At 42.7% G+C, this 18,232-nt stretch overlaps 1 protein-coding gene across 9 annotated transcripts in view; it reads left to right on the forward strand.

The window, feature by feature from the left end:
- TLE1 (TLE family member 1, transcriptional corepressor) overlaps positions 1 to 11,840 on the forward strand; it is an 85,898-nt gene extending 74,058 nt beyond the window's left edge. For all 9 annotated transcript variants that reach the window (XM_004477504.4, XM_004477502.4, XM_012519247.3 and 6 more), the window contains 6 exons: positions 1,408 to 1,657; positions 3,052 to 3,299; positions 6,979 to 7,126; positions 9,891 to 10,041; positions 10,987 to 11,063; positions 11,206 to 11,840. In XM_004477504.4, coding sequence (XP_004477561.1) covers positions 1,408 to 1,657; positions 3,052 to 3,299; positions 6,979 to 7,126; positions 9,891 to 10,041; positions 10,987 to 11,063; positions 11,206 to 11,313 — 982 coding nt within the window. In that variant the 3' untranslated portion in view covers positions 11,314 to 11,840. The remainder of the gene's footprint in view (positions 1 to 1,407; positions 1,658 to 3,051; positions 3,300 to 6,978; positions 7,127 to 9,890; positions 10,042 to 10,986; positions 11,064 to 11,205) is intronic.
- The last annotated feature ends 6,392 nt before the right edge of the window (positions 11,841 to 18,232 follow it).

Genomic DNA, 18,232 nt, shown 5'->3' on the forward strand with positions numbered 1-18,232 from the left:
GCCCAAGGCAGGTATCTGTACTCCACAGTATTTTCAGGGCCTCTGGATCCTGTCTTTCTGCTCTACCTTCCTTAGCACTTGGTTTCCATCTTCAAAGTCACCTTGTGGTCCAAAAGTTTGGCTGTTGGAGCTTCAGGCATCTTCTCATAGTTCATACAACCAGAAGGAGGAAGAGAAAAAGAGGACACTTCCTCTTCCTTTAAGTTAAGAGCTTCCTCCAAGTGCCACCCAGCAGCTTCTGTCTCTCCCTTGTTGGCCAGAGTGCCAGCACTCTTGCCAAAGGGAAGCTAGGAAAAGTGATCTTGTACCTGGGAGCTTCACTGCCTTAAAGAAAGCTGGGGTTCCATGACCAAGATAGAGGAGGTGGTTTATTGAGGAGGAAACTTGGAATCTCCATCCCAAAGCTGTTTGACAAAAGAGAAACTCTTTATTATCTCTTGGTTGTGCGAAAGGGAGTTTAAGTGCAGGCCTTACAGGGTGGTATGTTTAGAAAGCTGTTTTTGCTTGTTAGTGTTGAAACAGACTGTGCTGTGTATTATAATCACGGGGTCTTTGAGGCTTTGTCTTAAGCTTCGAAAATAATTTTAAATTATAGTAAGAAATCATACAACCATATAAGGTATGTGGAAGGATGCATTGTGTGTTAATTTAGTAGCACATTGAGTATTTTGATTGAATTTGAGGAATGCTTTTTGGAATGCATAAGCACAATTTTTAAATCTTAATTTAGCAAAAGGCAGTTTAGTATCTTCCATTTTCAGTGCACTCTTCATTTTTTTTAAGCAGTTTTACTGAGGTACATTGATATACCATACAATCCATCCAAGGTGTATAAACAGTGACTTTTACTATAATCACAGAGTTGTGCCTTCATCACCACAATCAACTTTAGAACATTTTCATTACTCTAAGAAGAAAAACCCCACACCCCTTAGCTGTCACCCCTCAATCCCTCTAACCGCCCCAGCCCTACATAACCACTAATCTAATTCTGTCTCTGTTAATTTATTTATATTTACTTTTTATACAGATGGACTCATACCATATGTAGTACTTCGTGTCTGGTTTTTCTCACTTGGTGTAGTGTTCGTTTTTTTAATTATTGTAATTTTTTTAATGAGCAAAGTTGTAGGTTTATATAAAAGGTTTACCTTAGCCCCTAGTTTGCATTAGGTGTATTTTTCCCATATAGCATCCTCTTATTAACACTTGTATGCACCCTAGATTTCTGCTATTACTTATCTTAAATTTGTTCCATCAGTAAATTTTCCAGTTCCTACTGATTTCAGAAGGCAGCCGTTCCATGAAGGCAGTGCAGAGTCTTTCATTTTCTAATGACAGATTCCTTTTGATGAATGCTTTTTCTGCCTCCTCTCTTCTTTCGCCCCCCCCATCGTCCCCGCCAAGCGCATACTCCTTCCACGTGACTGCAGATGGTCAGATGCAGCCTGTCCCGTTCCCCCCCGACGCCCTCATCGGACCCGGCATCCCCCGGCACGCTCGCCAGATCAACACCCTCAACCACGGCGAGGTGGTGTGCGCGGTGACCATCAGCAACCCCACGAGGCACGTGTACACGGGGGGCAAGGGCTGCGTCAAGGTCTGGGACATCAGCCAGCCTGGCAACAAGAGCCCCGTCTCTCAGCTCGACTGTCTGGTGAGTGAGCAGGAACCAGGGCGCACTGTGATTGCTCCCTGGAGACCGAGTAAGGAAATAACTGCCCGGCCTGGGTTTTATTTCTATTAGGAGGAAATGGAAGCCCATTCTGTTTCCTTTGTTAGCCATTTAGCTTCCCCACCCGGTTCCCTTAAATGAGAAGGGTTCGTTTATTGCTGTTTTCATTGTTTAAAACCCAGGGTTGATGGATTTCTTTTTTTTTTTTTTTAATAATAGTTGGTAGTAGCTTAGGGAAGCTCTCCTTGTTTGGAGATGTATTATAAAGGGGGTTTCCCATTTAATGGCTGAGGGTGCAGCCAGACCTGGACTTTGATCCCTGCCACACGCTCGACTTTAATTTCCCTGCAGCCTTCAGATAAACACTGAATGGTAAACATTTGACAACGTGGCGTAAAAACCGTTCTGAACAGGGCCCATGGTTTCAGCGAGACGTGGGAGAGCTGGTTTCGTTTTAATTCCCCACTTTCAGGAAAGGGTTCATTGAGCTCATGGTAAAGGACTTGCTTCGGGTGTCAGCTAAACGTGCTTTCCCAAGCCACTCAGTCTACCTTCACTTCTGTGGGAGCAGTTTGCATTTTGCAGGGATTCAGAATAGCTGGGACGTGTCCCACCTCTATCCTGTAACCCCAGGATTTACAGACCCCAGTGCCATTTGCTAAAGTGAACCAAAGGCTGAGCCGCTCTGGCGCTGGGGTGTGAGCCTCTGCAGTTGCTGCTGCCCCCCCCCCCCCACTGCCACCCACTTTCTGGAAAGGGTACTACTTGCTTGCAGGGTTGTGAGGCATGAAGGCATGGACTTTTTCTTTTCTTTTTTAAATCAAATGACTTGAAATACCTGGTGGCCCAACATTCTGTAGTAGCAGGACTGTTCTCTAACAACTTGAGACAGTGGCTGTGTTAAATTCTGAGAAAGGGCTCCATCTGACTCCTGGAGACACAGCACAAACACGAGGGAGAGCCTTAGGAAGAAAATCAAAACCTAGGCGTGGGTCTGTAGTTTCCAAATAGTGAACAGTGGAGGGTGATGAGGTGGGAGACTTATCAACAAGCTCGGACAGCTGGTTGCTGCGTAGAGAAATTATGTGTACCCCTCCCGATAACTTCAACCCTGTCTATTAGGCAGGAAATCAGACATCAGGAACGGCTGTGGGAGCTGTCACACATGCCTGCGCAATCCTCAGAGCGTGTTTTGTTTATTATTTTGAAGGAGATATATTTGTGGTTGGATCCCATATTTGCTCCAGATCCCTCGCTTTGGTACAATGTCCGTGAAATTCAGGTTTTCAAGTCAAAAACCAAGATAGCAGCTAGAGCACATGGCGTTATTATTGCTCGGCGATGCATTATCGTAATTGAATTATGTCCCTTTGCAGAATAGAGATAATTATATCCGTTCCTGTAAACTGCTCCCTGATGGCTGCACTCTCATAGTGGGAGGCGAAGCCAGTACTTTGTCCATTTGGGACCTGGCGGCTCCAACTCCGCGGATCAAGGCAGAGTTGACGTCGTCGGCCCCCGCCTGCTATGCCCTGGCCATCAGCCCCGACTCCAAGGTCTGCTTCTCGTGCTGCAGCGACGGCAATATCGCCGTGTGGGATCTGCACAACCAGACGCTGGTGAGGTGAGCAAGAATGGTTTGCCAAGGGGCGAGCAGGTACCCTTCTTGCAGCCTGGCCGGAAGGTTTCATGGCGCCTCTGCTTCTCTTCAGCTGTCCCCAGGCTCTCAGGCCCCCCCACACTAAGAGGCAGGAGCTAGTTGCTGGGGTACAAAGACCACACTGCAGAGCTCTGCAAGACCTTTTATCCCACTGTGTTCCCATTCTTCAGCCCACATGCAGATGCTAAACATGTTTAAAGACTGTTGCTGGCTTCCGCCAAGGGAAGGCATAATGTGGGTTGCATGGTACTGCGTCAGGTCCTCGGTACTCGATGCTTTTGACTGTGTTTAGAACCTGGTTCAGGCAAACAGAGGTTGACTGATAAAGTACATCAGGAAATCAACAGAAGGTCCTTAGAAGAAGTGACTCTGTGAATTTTCCCCACAAGATGTTTTTATTTTTATTTTTCAGGAGGTACTAGGGATTAAACCCGGGCCTCATACCACTGAACTACATCCACTCCCCAGTGGGAGCTGGTTTTTTCGTTTGTTTATTTTGTTTTTAGGAGGTACCGGTGATCGAATCAGGGACCTCGTACGTGGGAAGTTAAGTACTAGGTACTCAACCACTTGAGTCACATCCACTCCCCAAGATGGTTTTAAGTATACATATTTTAACAGCGACTAGGTAAGGACTGCCCTGGGGTCATGCACCCAGGAGCTAAGAGGGCTCTCCTTCGTTTCCTGGAAACTGCTCCTAGCCCGAGCGATGGCCGCAGCTCAGCTCCCTTCGTGTCTCTGTGGCCCCTGATGTTTCACCCCTCTCCTCCCGTCAGCCTCTATGGTGCTCACAGCAGAGATGCTAAAGAAGAGTCTCTTTAGAAAGTAAGCACTCATTAGACATCAAAGGTAAAACTAGCCTTGTTTCACTTTTCCTCTTCGTGTGGAACCCATCTTTGTTTATGGGTAGGCTGGAGGCTTACTTCCCAGGCTCCCTGTAAACGCTTTCAGGCCCAAGTACCAGAGAGCAGGAACCTGTACGAATCACCTGGGCAGCACATTCTCCCTGTAAACTCCTCCCTGAGAGGAGCCTGCTGTGTCCTGTGTGCGTGTGGGGTAGCAGTCATTTTTCTCTTACCACTCACCAGGCAACTCAGAACTAGCGAAGTGGGCTACTAGAGCTGGTGTAAAGGCACTTTCACAGTAATTCTCAGCTCTTTAAATGTATTGATTTATTTAGTCCTCCTAACATCTGCACTGCTATTGTCCCCACTTTACAGACAAGGAAGCTGAGCCACAAAATGGCTGCCTAGCCTGGCACGGAGTTGCCGAGCTGGAGCCCAGGCATTCTGCCCTCTCTTCTGGCTCACAGCCCCTACTTTCTGCCAGTTCCCATGGAGTGAAATCCTATTGTTTATGAGGGAGAGGGTTTTACAAATTTCTTCCTCAACTGGGATAGGCCACATTTCAGGTGCTCAAGTGCACATGTGGTTAGTGGCTACTAGAAGAGACAAGGCAGGAGAGCGTCCATCTTGGTATCTCCTATGATGCAGTGCACACTGGGCAGTCACAGGCCCTGCCTCCCGGGAGCGGGAGACGAACGCCAAGGTGTCTAGATTTGGGGTGTGGGGTGCAGGAACACCGGGCAAGCACTGTGAGCCAGCAGAGAAAGACGTTTTTAGCCTTTAAGGAGTTATAGAGGTTAGAAGTCACCAGGTGAAGCCAAGAGGAGGTCCCTGGTTTTCAAGAGCTCTTTGAGGAAAGGAAAGTGGCACTTTTTAAAAGTTTAAGTAGGGACTGCTTCGGGCCTGGGGTGAACATGTGGTGGGGAAGTCTCCGAGGCCAGCTGGGAACAATTGAGGGAAACATGCGTGGGGCCAGAGGAGGGACAGAGTGGGCGTGCATGTGGGAAAGGACCGGGAGAGGAGCCTGGGAGCTGGACGGGAGGCTGAGTGTGGACGTTTGGAATGGCTTGCTGAGGAAAGATGTTTGAAGTAAAGGGTCACGTCTTGTGTCACGATTCTTCCCTTTAAGTTCCAGGCTGAGCCTTAAACGTTTGGAGCTCTGTGAGAGTAACAAGGAAGGGAGGCCTAGAGGAAGAAAAGGCATGGAACCCCCTCTTGCTGACCTGGCTGGACCAGTTCTTTCATGGATCCTGCCTGGTTCCCCCCAGTGATTGGGCCTTGGAGGAGGGGGTCCAGGCAGCCCTCATCTCTTCAGGTCACTCTCTTCCCAGCTCCCTCTTGGCATGCAAACTGAGTCCAATGCCCCTTCTCCACAAACGGCCAGCCCTCCAACGAGCCAGGCGGTTGTCTCGCCTGGCGGCGGTGCACAGCCCGTCCCTGGTGGCGGGTTGCTTTTGGTGTGGGCTTTGCGTGAAGCACGAGGTCCCTCTTTAAGAGAGCAGCCTTGGAGGCTTGGTCTTGCAGTTTAGCTTTATCTTTGCCCGACACCTCTGAGGTCAGGAGGCCAGGATGACCCTTCGTTTCTAGGAGTTCAGATTTCCCAACGCAGGTCTCTTTCTAATGCAGAAAGCAAGGTTGAGTAAATACTGAGCTCATGCTTTCAGGCATGAAGGGCCCTGCGGTGTTAATTCATGCATGGGATTGTGGAAGCTTCTGCGTGCTATGTTTGTTAGGCAGCCACCTCTTTCTCTCTCTGATGTGGGTCTTGACACGTGAAGGGGATGGGCCTTCATCTTTCTTTAAGGAATATACCTGAGATTTTATGTATTTGGATTTTTTTTTTTTGAGGGAAGGGGCAGATCAAAAGCCTAGGATTAAATTATCAACTGATGCCAAACCCAAGAGTCCTCTACTATTATGCCTCCTGCAAAGGCAACAAATGTTAACTACAGTAACAAAGATTATTTCCCTGATAATCCACTGAGCTCTAAATAAAGGCCTTCATATTTATCAATAAGAACAAATTGCCTAACATGAAGTTTTAGTCATTTCCGGCCAAACAGCAGTTTTTTCAGTTTTGGTTTGGTTGACCTCAGAATTGTTTTTTGTTTTTTAATTAGAGAAGTTGAAAACGCAGAATTCTCATATACCACCCTATTATTAACACCTTGCATTACTGTGGTACATTTGTTACAATTGTTGAATGAACAGTTTTATAATAGTACTAATATTAACTATACTCCATGGGCTACATTAGGGTTTGCTGTCTGTATTGTACAGTCCTGTACTGGTTTTTTGTTTTATTTTACTTTATTTTATTTTAGTAACATATATACAACCCAAAATTTCCCCTTTTAGCCATATTCAAATACGTAGTTCAGCGCTATTAATTACATTCACGATATTGTGCCACCGTCATCACCATCCTTTACCAAAACTTTTCCATCAACGCAGCTAGAAACTGCGTACAATTTCAACATTAACTCCTGGGAGGAATTTTACTTTCCAGGCGTATTTGTAAGAAAAGTAGAGGAGCGTGTTTAGCTGCTCCTGCTCAGTGACCTAAAACAGCATTCCACTTCTTTAGAACTTGGATCAGGAAAAAAGAAAAAGGAAGTCTGCAGGTGTTCTTTCATACCCTCCTCAGGGGAAGGTTAGTGGGATCTTGCACATCAGCGGACACCGAGGAGATCACATACACACACACACACACACACACAGTCCAGAACCAGCAACACAACAGTGTTTACCCTGAACTCTGGCAGGAAATCATTATTCAATCTGGTTTGTTTTATCAGGCAATTCCAGGGCCACACAGACGGAGCCAGCTGTATTGACATTTCCAACGATGGCACCAAGCTCTGGACCGGCGGTTTGGACAACACGGTCAGGTCTTGGGACCTGCGCGAGGGGCGGCAGCTGCAGCAGCACGACTTCACCTCACAGGTGACCAGCCCTCCCCGCCCTCAGCCTGGCAGTGATGTTGTATGGGCTGTTGTCCCACTCTTCCTACTTCCCTGACTAAGAGTGGCTAGACAGTTAAATTTGAGATACTGCTTTAAAAGGCAAAACAAAAAACCCCCTGAAACTCTTATTGTGGTTTGCAAAATCCTATAGGTTAAGACATGTGAGCAGCTTTATTTATTTAAGGAGCTCATGCCGTGAAGAATGTACAGTTTTCTTTCAGTGGTGTTTGATCTGTTGCACTTACTCTCACCCTCCGTTGTGGGGGGTGAGAGATTATTATTTGATTCCTATATAAATAGAGCTTGAAAAATATGCAGGGATGTCACCAGGAGTAGAGAAAAATCACAACAGCCCTGAAAGTTAATTCATTTCCCTTGCATCGGGGAGCTTGAAAAAATGCAGGGGATCTCAGTCAGTGCCCATTTTATTACTCATCTCTTAAAAGATGGATTCATGGCTGACTAGATTTATGGCATTTTGGAATAATATAAAAATGGCAACAGTGATTTTTGGATTGTGAAATTTAGATGTCGTGCCTGAATCTCAGTTTGTTTTGGGAAAGACAGTGCTTGCCATTCTAAGTGTTTTCTAATGGTGGAATTGTTCCTTTGATCATTATTGTGTGTTTATTTACTTTATTTAGAATAAAAATAATCCCACTTGAGAAATAGGATAAAAGTGGGAAACAACTATACATTCTACTAAATGCCATACGTCTGTTAACAGTTTTTGTTAAGTTTCTTGTAGTCTTCCCTCTTCTGCCCCTTTCCCAACATAAGCGGGATACTATTTTTGTTTTGCTTTATTTATTTTTTTTAGAGGTAAGGCCATTGTTTTATTAATTTTTTAGGAGGTACGAGGAATTGAACCCGGGAATCCATATATGGGAAGCAGACTCTCAACCACTGAGCTACATCCACACCCTATTTTTTAAAAACATTTTATGGAAAACTTCAAATAGATATAAAAGTATTGAAACTGTTCAAGCATATATGAGCAGATTCAGAGAATTGTACAGTAAATCTCATGTGCCCATCACTTAGCTTCAGTATTATCAGTGCATGGCCAATCTAGTTTTATCTAGTCTATAGGCTCCCAAACACTGGATTATTTTAAAGTAAATCCTAGACCTCATATCATTTTCATCTGTGAATATTTTACTTAATATCTCTTAAAGATAAGGGCTCTTTAAAACTCTCACACCAATACCGCTATTTAAGAATAATTTATTATCATGTATGATGTAAGTTATCAGATTTTTCCAATTGTTGTATAAAGGTTGTTTAACAGTTGGGTCTTTTGGTTTGAGTTGCTTGTCCTGTAAAGTTTCCCACAGTCTGGATTTTGCCGATTGCATCCCACCCCCATTTATTTTCTTCCGTTCTCGCTCTCTTTTCTTTTAACCATTAAAATTTTCATTGTGGTAAAATATATATAACATGAACTTGCCATTTTACCTTTTCTTAAAATTTTTTTAAAGGAAGGACCTTGTATATAGAAAGCAGGTGCTCAAACCACCAAGCTACATCCTCTCTCTCCCATTTTTAAAATATACAATTCACTGGAATTACTTACCTTCCCAGTGTTGTGCAACCACCAGCTCTAGCTCCAAAACTTTTTTTTATCACCCCAAACAGAACCTATACCCATTAAGCAATAAAGGAATAGCTCCTTATGCTACCCTCCTGTCCTGCCTTGGCAACCTCTGATCTACTTTCTGTCTTGATGACTATGTTTAATCTAGCTGTTTCATATATAAGTAGAATCATATTTGTCCTTTTGTCTGGCTTGCTTCACCTAGCATAATTATATTAGTCAGCCAAAGGGGTGCTGATGCAAAATACCAGAAATTGGTTGGTTTTTATAAAGGGTATTTATTTGGGGTAGATACTTAGAGATACCAGACCATAAGCACAAGCTACTGCCCTCACCAAAGACTGTTTTCACATATTGGAGCAAGATGGCTGCCAACATTTGTGAGGGTTCAGGTTCCCCGGGTTCCTCTCTTCCAGGGTCTTGCTTCTCTCTGGGTTCATGGTCCCTCTCTTCCTGGGGCTTGCTTTTTCCTGGGCTCAGGGTTCCTCTCTTCTTGGGGCTTGCTTCTGTTTCCTCTGTGAGCTTACTTCCCAGGGCTCCAGCTTAAGGCTTCAGCATCAAATTCCAACATCAAAACTCCAAAATCAAAAAATCCTCAACTCTGTCCTTTGCCATGCCTTTTATCTGAGAGTCCCCACCCACCAAGGGGTGGCGACTCAATGCCCTAATTACGTGGCCTAGTCAAAGTCCTAATCATAACTTAATCATGCCCAGGTACAGACCAGATTACAAACATAATCCAATATCTATTTTTAGAATTCATAATTATGTCAAACTGCTACAGTAATGTTTTCAAGGCTTACCCACATTGTTGCATGCATCAGGACTTCATTTCTTTTTATAGCTGAATAATATTCCATTGCATAAACCTATTTTTAATCATTTGCTGCTCACTTGGGTTGTATTCTGCTGTTGAACATTAGTGTATACGGTATCTTTTTGAGTCCCTGCTTTGAGGTCTTTTGGATGCATACCTAGATGTGGAATTGCTGGGTCAAGTGGTACATCTGTGTTTAAATTTTTGAGGGACCGTCAACCTTTTTCTCCCCATACCCCCATCCTTGCTCCTTTTTCTCTCTCTTGTTGCCTTTTCACTTCCTTTGTTTGTTGGACAAACTGCTTAGTGAATCTGTCCTGTTCTTTATAGATATTCTCCCTTGGATACTGCCCCACTGGAGAATGGCTCGCTGTGGGCATGGAGAGCAGCAATGTGGAAGTTCTACACGTAAACAAGCCTGACAAGTACCAGTTGCATCTCCACGAGAGCTGTGTGCTGTCTCTGAAATTCGCTTATTGTGGTGAGTTCAGCTACACAGAAACTGGAAGACTTTGATGGCCTAAATGGAAAATACTTCTTAAAAAATATGGTAGAGATCATATCTGGAACAAAAACGTTGTTCTCTGAGCAGCTGGATGCAATAATTCTGTTGCCTGAATATGTCTCTCAGAGGATAGTAATGCCTGTTTCAGGCTGTTTTGCTGTTTTGAGAAAAGTCAGCCAGGTTATGAAATTGCCTGAGAAAATGTTTTGACACACACACACACACACACACAAATATATTTTTAGTGGGGAGAGTCTGGGGTGGGAGTAGGGGAGCTGTTAGTTGCCACTGTAAAGCAGGGTGGGTGGGTATGTTTAGAAATTGGGGTAGGGACAATGGAAGTCTCCAGGCACTGACCAGGGCAAAGAGCTCAGGGTAGAAGAAGGAAATCCTTAGCTGTACCCAGACTTTTACACTCTGGCATGAGGACAAAGAGAAGTTCATCTTGAAAGTATTCTTGTGCCTTGCGGGTGATCAGACATTTGATCACAGAATGGTTAGGTGAGTAGCTGTCCACGTATTGAGCACATTCTCTGTGCCATAGCCTGGCATTGTACTTAAATGAGTCATTTAATCCTTACTAAGCCCATTTTATGGTGCAGATGCTGACTAAAGGGGAGCGATTCATTTATTCAGTATTTGAGGACCCATCCATGCTGGTTGTGAGGCTGCATGTCATGAGTAAAGTGGCTAATGGTGCTGACATAGGGTCCCTGCCACCCCTGGGGGTAGACACAGAGAGTAGCTCCCAGGGGAGCCCAGATTTAAAACCTCTGCTCTTTCCACTCATGTCATCAACCCCTTGGGAGTGGTCATTCATGCATTTAAAAAACGATCTGAGTTTGATTACGTCCAAGTGGCTAATACTATAGTAGGAATTTTCATCTTGTTCCAACGGCATGTTCCTTTGCTCAATTCCAGGTAAATGGTTTGTGAGTACTGGAAAAGATAACCTCCTCAATGCCTGGCGGACCCCATATGGAGCCAGTATATTCCAGGTAAGCGTGTGCTCCTCACTGAGGTTGGCGTTTTGATCATGGTGTACCCGAGGAAGCCAGAAGTGAAGATGGCTTGGGGGGAGCAGGGCCCCCACATCTTCCTCTTCCACATTAAACACACGCCCCTTGTTTTCTCTTCCAGTCCAAAGAGTCCTCTTCCGTGCTTAGCTGTGACATCTCTGTGGACGATAAATACATAGTCACTGGCTCAGGGGACAAGAAGGCTACAGTCTATGAAGTCATCTACTGAAAACATGTGGTTTAATGTCTATAGTTGAATCGGGCCAAAATGTTTTGAATTTGTAGAAATAGAAAAGTTGTGACTTTATAAGAAAAAAACACAGAAACCTGTTTCCGAACCCTGACACAGCACTACGTTGAGTCTACAAAGAGGAGGCCACAAGTCCATCTACTGAAGGTCACCTACCTGCCTAGACCAAATGGAGCACCGAGGTAAAGTGGACAGAGGGGCCAAGGGCTGTAGGATCGAGGAACGGAATCGGCTGACCCCCCGTTGGCGCCCGTCGTTTTCTCTCCACGTGACCTCCTGCTGCTCGATCACGCGTTGCCCGAGTGTGAGATTACCTTTCTCTTCCTTGCAGTTCGCCTCACCTTCCGTCCTTTGTAGAGCAGTGGTGTCTCCAATGAACTTGTTTCCTGGTTTTGCATCTTGTGAAATGTTTCTTTGTTTTTCTGTTTTGTATTTTTGTTGAAGGTTAAACATTTGTATAAATTGTAAATATATTTGGTTTATTACAGTAAAGGCTTTAGTACCAATAAGTGTTTTTTCTTTTCATTCTTTATTGTTTTTATCAAAGCTTTGGGATTATGGATGTGGGTTTTATAAGTAAAGTCCAAACATTTGTAGAGGCAGTTTTAAAATGCACGTCTTATTTTATTGCATATATATGCATATATCGCTACCCTAGAACCTAATCTATCTAGCACTTCTGTTACCAGAAACTCATGACTAGGAATTATGATGAACTGAAGCTATCGCAAGTGCAGTTTTATTTGGGAAGCTTTATTTCATCAAGATTCATTCTTTTGTTATGATAGTCTTGTGATGCAAGGTCACAAATTAAAGCTCTCTTTTTCTCGGTGATTCATTGAAAGACAGAATATTCTTTTCTCCAAGAAGGCCCAGTCCTTTCAAATCTGTATTCTCTCTCTTCACAAGCTTCACATTTCAAGAAATTTAGGTGACTTATATTTTGTGATAAGATTTATGTTGCACACAAAGCTGTAGAGTTCATTAACTTGTAAAAGAAAGGTGGGAAGTCAGTGGTTTTGTCTTCTTGTCTTCATTAGTACTTATTTGATCTATTATATTAATTTTCTTAAGCCAACTGCACTCAACACTTAGCTCTGTTCTTCTCATTAAGGCTATTCCCACCACCATTGCTATCTATCATTAGGTTTTGGTCTTTGTCTTTGTTGACAGATTTTTACTAATTTGGTTGTAACTCTGGGCTTCTAATAAGTTACCATGCATGTTTCCTCATGAAGAAGGCTATGTGACTCATTCTTTATACATCTTTTATTTACTGTAATATTTTAGAAAATAATTGTTCATAATTTTAAGACAAATTTCCTGATTGTTATAAAAATACCACTTAATGAATTTTTAATGTTCTTGTTTTCTTATGATCCAGCAAGTTGTTGGCAGTTTGTCTTAATATTTTTCATCCATTATCTACTCCTTGTTTTTATACATTCAAAAACATTAATTTGTTTGCTCTCCACCCCAAAATTGTTTATATAGAGAGTTTGTTAAATGTTTTCATTTCTCATGAAGTGAGTGGCAAGCCCTTAATCACTAAAGCTGATTTTTCTCACCCCTTCCTGGTATAAAGAAGTAGGTTCCTCGATTATAGATTGGGGGCTTATTAACTGCTTACCTTTTTTCCGTCCTCCTTTCCTACCTTCTCTCTTTTCTGTGATAGTAGGGTAGAGGTTAAGACGCTGTAACAGTAACGCAGCAACAGAGTGGCTTAAAGACCACAGGGCTTCGTCCCTCTCCCACCTGAGACCCAGGGCCAGGCCAGCAGAGCAGCTTGTTGCTTCCAAAGTTGCTTCTACGTTCACTTCCAGCCCACGAGGGGAGAAGAGTGGAAGTCCAGGGCAAGGGATGTGCTTTTACGCAAGCGACTAGGAATTTGTCACTTTACTTCCCCTGCCAGTCCTTGGGCACAGACTTCACCATGTGGCACACCTGGCCACGAGGGAAAATGGGAAATGTGGTCTTTTGGTAGACACACATGGAGAAGGGGATGTGCATTTGGAGGGATTCTGGGTTAAAGAAACAGTCCTGTTTTCTGTTGGTGGATTTTCTCCCTTCATTCTTTATCATTTCCTAACCTTATATTTTTTCTCTAATGGGATTTTCTGAGGATCTAAGCCTTACCAACTTGTTAGTTATCTTGAGTCTGATGAAGCCACTTTCATTTATTTGATTTTTGGGTGACACACTGGTATGGTGCAGAGTTCTGGAAGAGCTCCAGTGCTCAATGGCTTTGGAATCTTGCAAAACTGCCTAGACGGTTGTTTCCCCACTTGTAAAATGGGAATGATAAAACCATGCCATGCCTGCCTTTCAGAAATGGGTATGTAAAGCAGCATTGTAATGGAAACTGTGTCACAAATGGAAGGTGTTAATTAGTGGGAGAATGATTTCTTCCTTTCTTTTCCCAAAGAGATTGGAATCATGTGATGGTTGAAACCTGGGTAAACCAAATGTTTGTATACCTTTTGGCCTTGACCATGGATTACAAAGTAGGGTTCAACAGATTCAGATCCAGTAAAATATTTATTGATCACCTATTTGTGCCAAGAGCTGTGCTAGGCAGAGTCACATAATGAAGGTGTTGGGAGGTGCTTGGCAATATGATCCTATCTAAGTAGGCAAGGTTCGGGGATGCTGTGTGCCCACAGCCTCACAGTGGGCAGAGCCAGATCCAGATTTTACTCTAAGGCCTGTCTGTGTTCTAAAATCTTAGAGTGGGCTGTGTTTTTTTCCTAATTTCCTAACTTTCTAATTTATTCTGTTTTTTTTAATTTATTTTTTAGAACAACTGTAGTTTATTAAAAAACACAGACTATACAGAGTTCCTGTAACAACTCCCATCTCCATATACACACACACATACATACACAGTCTTCTCTATTATTAACAGTTTGCATTAGTGTGGAACATGTGTTACAACTGCTGCACCAGTATTAATATATTATTAGCTAAAGACCATGTTATAGTAGGGGGGTACTCTTCATTCCATATTAAATATTAACTATTTACACAATTCCCTTAGATATCACTCTTTTTATCATTTCAAGATTTATTTATTTACCCCCCACACACACACACATTGTTTTTTGCACTTGCTGTCTGCTCTCTCTGCCCATTCGCTGTGTGTTCTTCTGTGTTTGCTTGTCTTCTCTTTAGGCAGCACTGAAAACTGATCCTGGGACCTTCCAGAGTGGGAGAGAGGCACTCTGTCTCTTGTGCCACCTCAGCTCCTTGGTCTGCTGCGTCTCTTATTTTCTCTCCTCTGTGTCTCTTTTCGTTGCGTCATCTTGCTGCGCCGGCCCTCTCTGTGGGCCAGCACTCCTGTGCAGGCCAGCTTGGCTTCACCAGGAGGCCCTGGGACTCGAACCCTGGACCTCCCATATGGTAGATGGGAACCTAAATTGCTTGAACCATATCCCCTTCCCAGATATCACTCTTAAGTATGTAAATAGGTTTGTGTTTGCTGAATTAGAAATGAATTCATGAAAATTATTATTTTTCTGATTCTTTTTATCAAGAAATTACATCTTATTTATATTTAATATTAATTAAAAAAAAAATAACTCCGATCTTATTTACACCTGTGTGTAGTTTTCTACTCTGCGGCTTTTGTATGGAATCACCATTCTTTGGGTCAGAATGAAGTCTTGTGACCATTGGTTTGGTAGTGCCTTCTTCATAACCAGATGTTTCTAGCACTTATCTAAGATTCTTTTATTTGCCAGGTGATAGGGAAGTTGCTTCACATATATTATAAGAGAACCCCCTCCCCCCAGTGGCTGAGAGATGGGGCCTGTAAACCAGCAGTTCTGGGATTCAAGCCGAGGATCTCCAGAGCCACAGAGTATTCAAGCAGGGATTTCAAAACTTGTACTTTTGCTAACAGCACCCTGAGGTTGTGCCTTTCTCTAAGTTCTCCTACAAACTGGAAAAGGATCCAAGTCTTCATTCCAGCATCCTGGGTAGTGCTGTCAGGAGGCTGTTGCCCCTGTCATCACAGGAGGGAGTTTCGCTGGTGACATTTCAAACCCTTTGCCCATGACTTGTTTGCTTCTCAAGGATGTCATCTCTTCACTCTTTGCTCAGCAAGGAAATCATCAGATGGGCAGTTTCAGGCTTTCTGAGCAAGATAAAGCTGGTGGAAAGGTCTTTATCTGCCCCAGGAAACTTCCCCTCCAGGCACCAAAGCCTCCTGAACCACACAATTTGTCCTAGCACTTAAACGCGTCAATGATTTGTTCTTAATTCAGTTCAGTTCGCAACTTTCTAGAGAGGTTGTCCTCAAACTGTAGTATTGGCCAGATTAAATTCGGATTTCTAGCCCCAGTTTCTGATTGAGTCGGTCTGAGTGGGGCCTGAGCATCTGCATTTCTAACAAGCAACCAGCTGATGCTGTTGCAGCTCTTTGGGGTCCGTGCTCTGAGATCCGCTGTTCTAGAAGAATAATCTTTCAGTAGGGAACTATCAATGTAATCAAATCCTATTTGAGCATATTCATATTCTCTGAAGACTGGAAATCCAATTTTAGACTTTTGGGCTGAAGTTTAAAAAGTAAAATGAAAAAATGTAAGGCACACTGTTGTTTGTTGTTGTTGTGTTTTCCACCCCCCAGAGATTGCTCCCTCGTCTGTTTGCTCATTTTTTGCTAATTTTTTTTTCTTGCTCGTTGTTCGTGCTCATTGCTCATTTTTTTGGCTCATTGTCTTTTTTCTTTAAGAGGCATCAGGACAGTGGCCATGGGAGTTGCTGAAGGCAGGGAGAGGGAAAAAGAGGTGCGATATGGGGCATTTTTGGGACTTGGAGTTGTCCTGAATGATATTGCAGGGACAGATGCAGGACATTATATATCCTGCCATAACCCACTGAATGGACTGGGAGAGAGTGCAAACTACAATGTAAACTATAACCCATGCAGTGTAGCTGTCCTCCAAAATGTACTCATCAAATGCAATGAATGAGTCACACTAATGAAAGAAGTTGTTGATGTGGGAGGAGTGGGGGGTGTGGGGAGTGGGGTATATGGGAACCTCTTATATTTTTTAATGTAACATTTTGTGTGATCTATATATCTTTTTAAAAAAGATAATTTTTTAAAATTTATCAAAATTTTTAAAAAGAGGCATCCAAAACCGAACCCAGGACCTCCCATGTGGGAGGCAGGTGCTCAACTACTTGAGCCACCTCTGCCTCCAGGCATACCGTTTCAAAGTTACTTGACAACTTTTCTTCAGACAGTGGCTGTTCCCTGGATTAACTTGAATATTATAATAAATCTAACACAAACTTGTGTTTAAAAAGTTGTGTTTTTACTAAGATGCAACTCAAAACATTGTGAATCTAAGGTTTGGAAGACTTAAAACGATATAATATAGAAGAGGCCTCAAAAATGTATACAGATTTTAATTTTTAGCAGCAATGTGTAATTAAATGGAATCCTTTGAAATTGGAAATGTGTATGTGTAAAACGGTAAACTGCTGACTTTATAGAATGTTTGTATGCTTTAGATGGTCATATATGGTTCAGTCAACCAACCAGCATTTACTGAGGACGTCATCTCAGCATGTGGCCAAGTGGCCACTGGACTGGAGAGGGAGGTGGAATTATTCCAGTGAGGGACCTGGAGAAGACTGCTGAGGGTAATGCAGAAGGGATGGGGAAGAGGTGCTGCCTTATGAAACCAACAGTAATGGATAGACAGGCAGCTCTCAACAGTTTTGGTTATGGATTACCAATTTTACATTGACTTGTCCTTGGCTAGGACGCCCAATGGTTCCATTCCAGCAAGTGTTTTGAATATCTCTCTAGTGCCAGGCACTGTGCCAGGGATTTCCATATGTTCTCTCATTTAATTGCGTTTAATTACATGTACCCATGTGGTAAGAAAAACTGTCCCCTTTTATTGATAATTTTCTTTAAATCATAAAAGTGTCATATACCACTGTTTTTTGGTTTGGAAAATATGGCAAGTTTCAAAGAAGAAAATTAAAAACCCATGATGGCACCATCTAGAATATTTACTGGTATTTTTCCTGCCAATCATGTCAAATATTAATATATATCATTATTAGTAATAGTTAATGTTTGTTGAGTATTATTTATGTGTGTTATCTCACTGAATCCTTATAAAAGCCCTTTTGGGTTCATATTCATTTAACAGATGAGGGAACTAAGGCAAGCAGGGATTCAGTAACTAGTTTGAGATCGCATAGCTATTGTTGGTAGAGTTAGATTTTTACTGACGAGGTCAGACTCCGAAGGCTGTTCTCCTTACTCTTCTATCTCCTCATCTATGTGGTTTTGTAAGCTATTTCTTACCTCATTTTTCCCTCTAATTAAAAATTATTCAGAAACATCTTTTGGTTATACTGAAATTTGCCCATTTCTCATTTGTTAGTTTTGTAGGCTGTTTCTAACATTGAACTATATTCCTTGGGAAGAAAATGTTCATATGTAATATTTTCTCTTTATTTCTGTTCCTTTCATTAGAATTGCTTCCTAGAAGTGGCATTACTGCATCAAAAGAATAAGATAGAAAGATATTCCACATCTTTCATGGCATACACTGCCAAATAGTTTTCCAGAAATATTGGGCCCATTTAAACTATCCCTAGCAAAGCATAGCAATGCTAGCTTCTCTCAGCTCAACCTCATCGATATTCTTACTCTAAAAAAGCATTTGCTAATAATAGGCCATGAATGATAAATCATTTTCCCATTTAGTTTTGCTCTAGTTTAGATTCATTGAAAGGATCCTAAAGCAAGCAGCTCAGTGACCGTTCCATTCTCAACTGGAATAAACCTCAGCCATTTAAGGAAGACAGATGTTTGTTCAATTCTTGGAAAGCTTTCACAGATCCCTGATATTTCTTTAAGACATATAAA

Source organism: Dasypus novemcinctus, chromosome 8, assembly GCF_030445035.2.
Source record: "Dasypus novemcinctus isolate mDasNov1 chromosome 8, mDasNov1.1.hap2, whole genome shotgun sequence".
Lineage (NCBI taxonomy): Eukaryota > Metazoa > Chordata > Mammalia > Cingulata > Dasypodidae > Dasypus > Dasypus novemcinctus.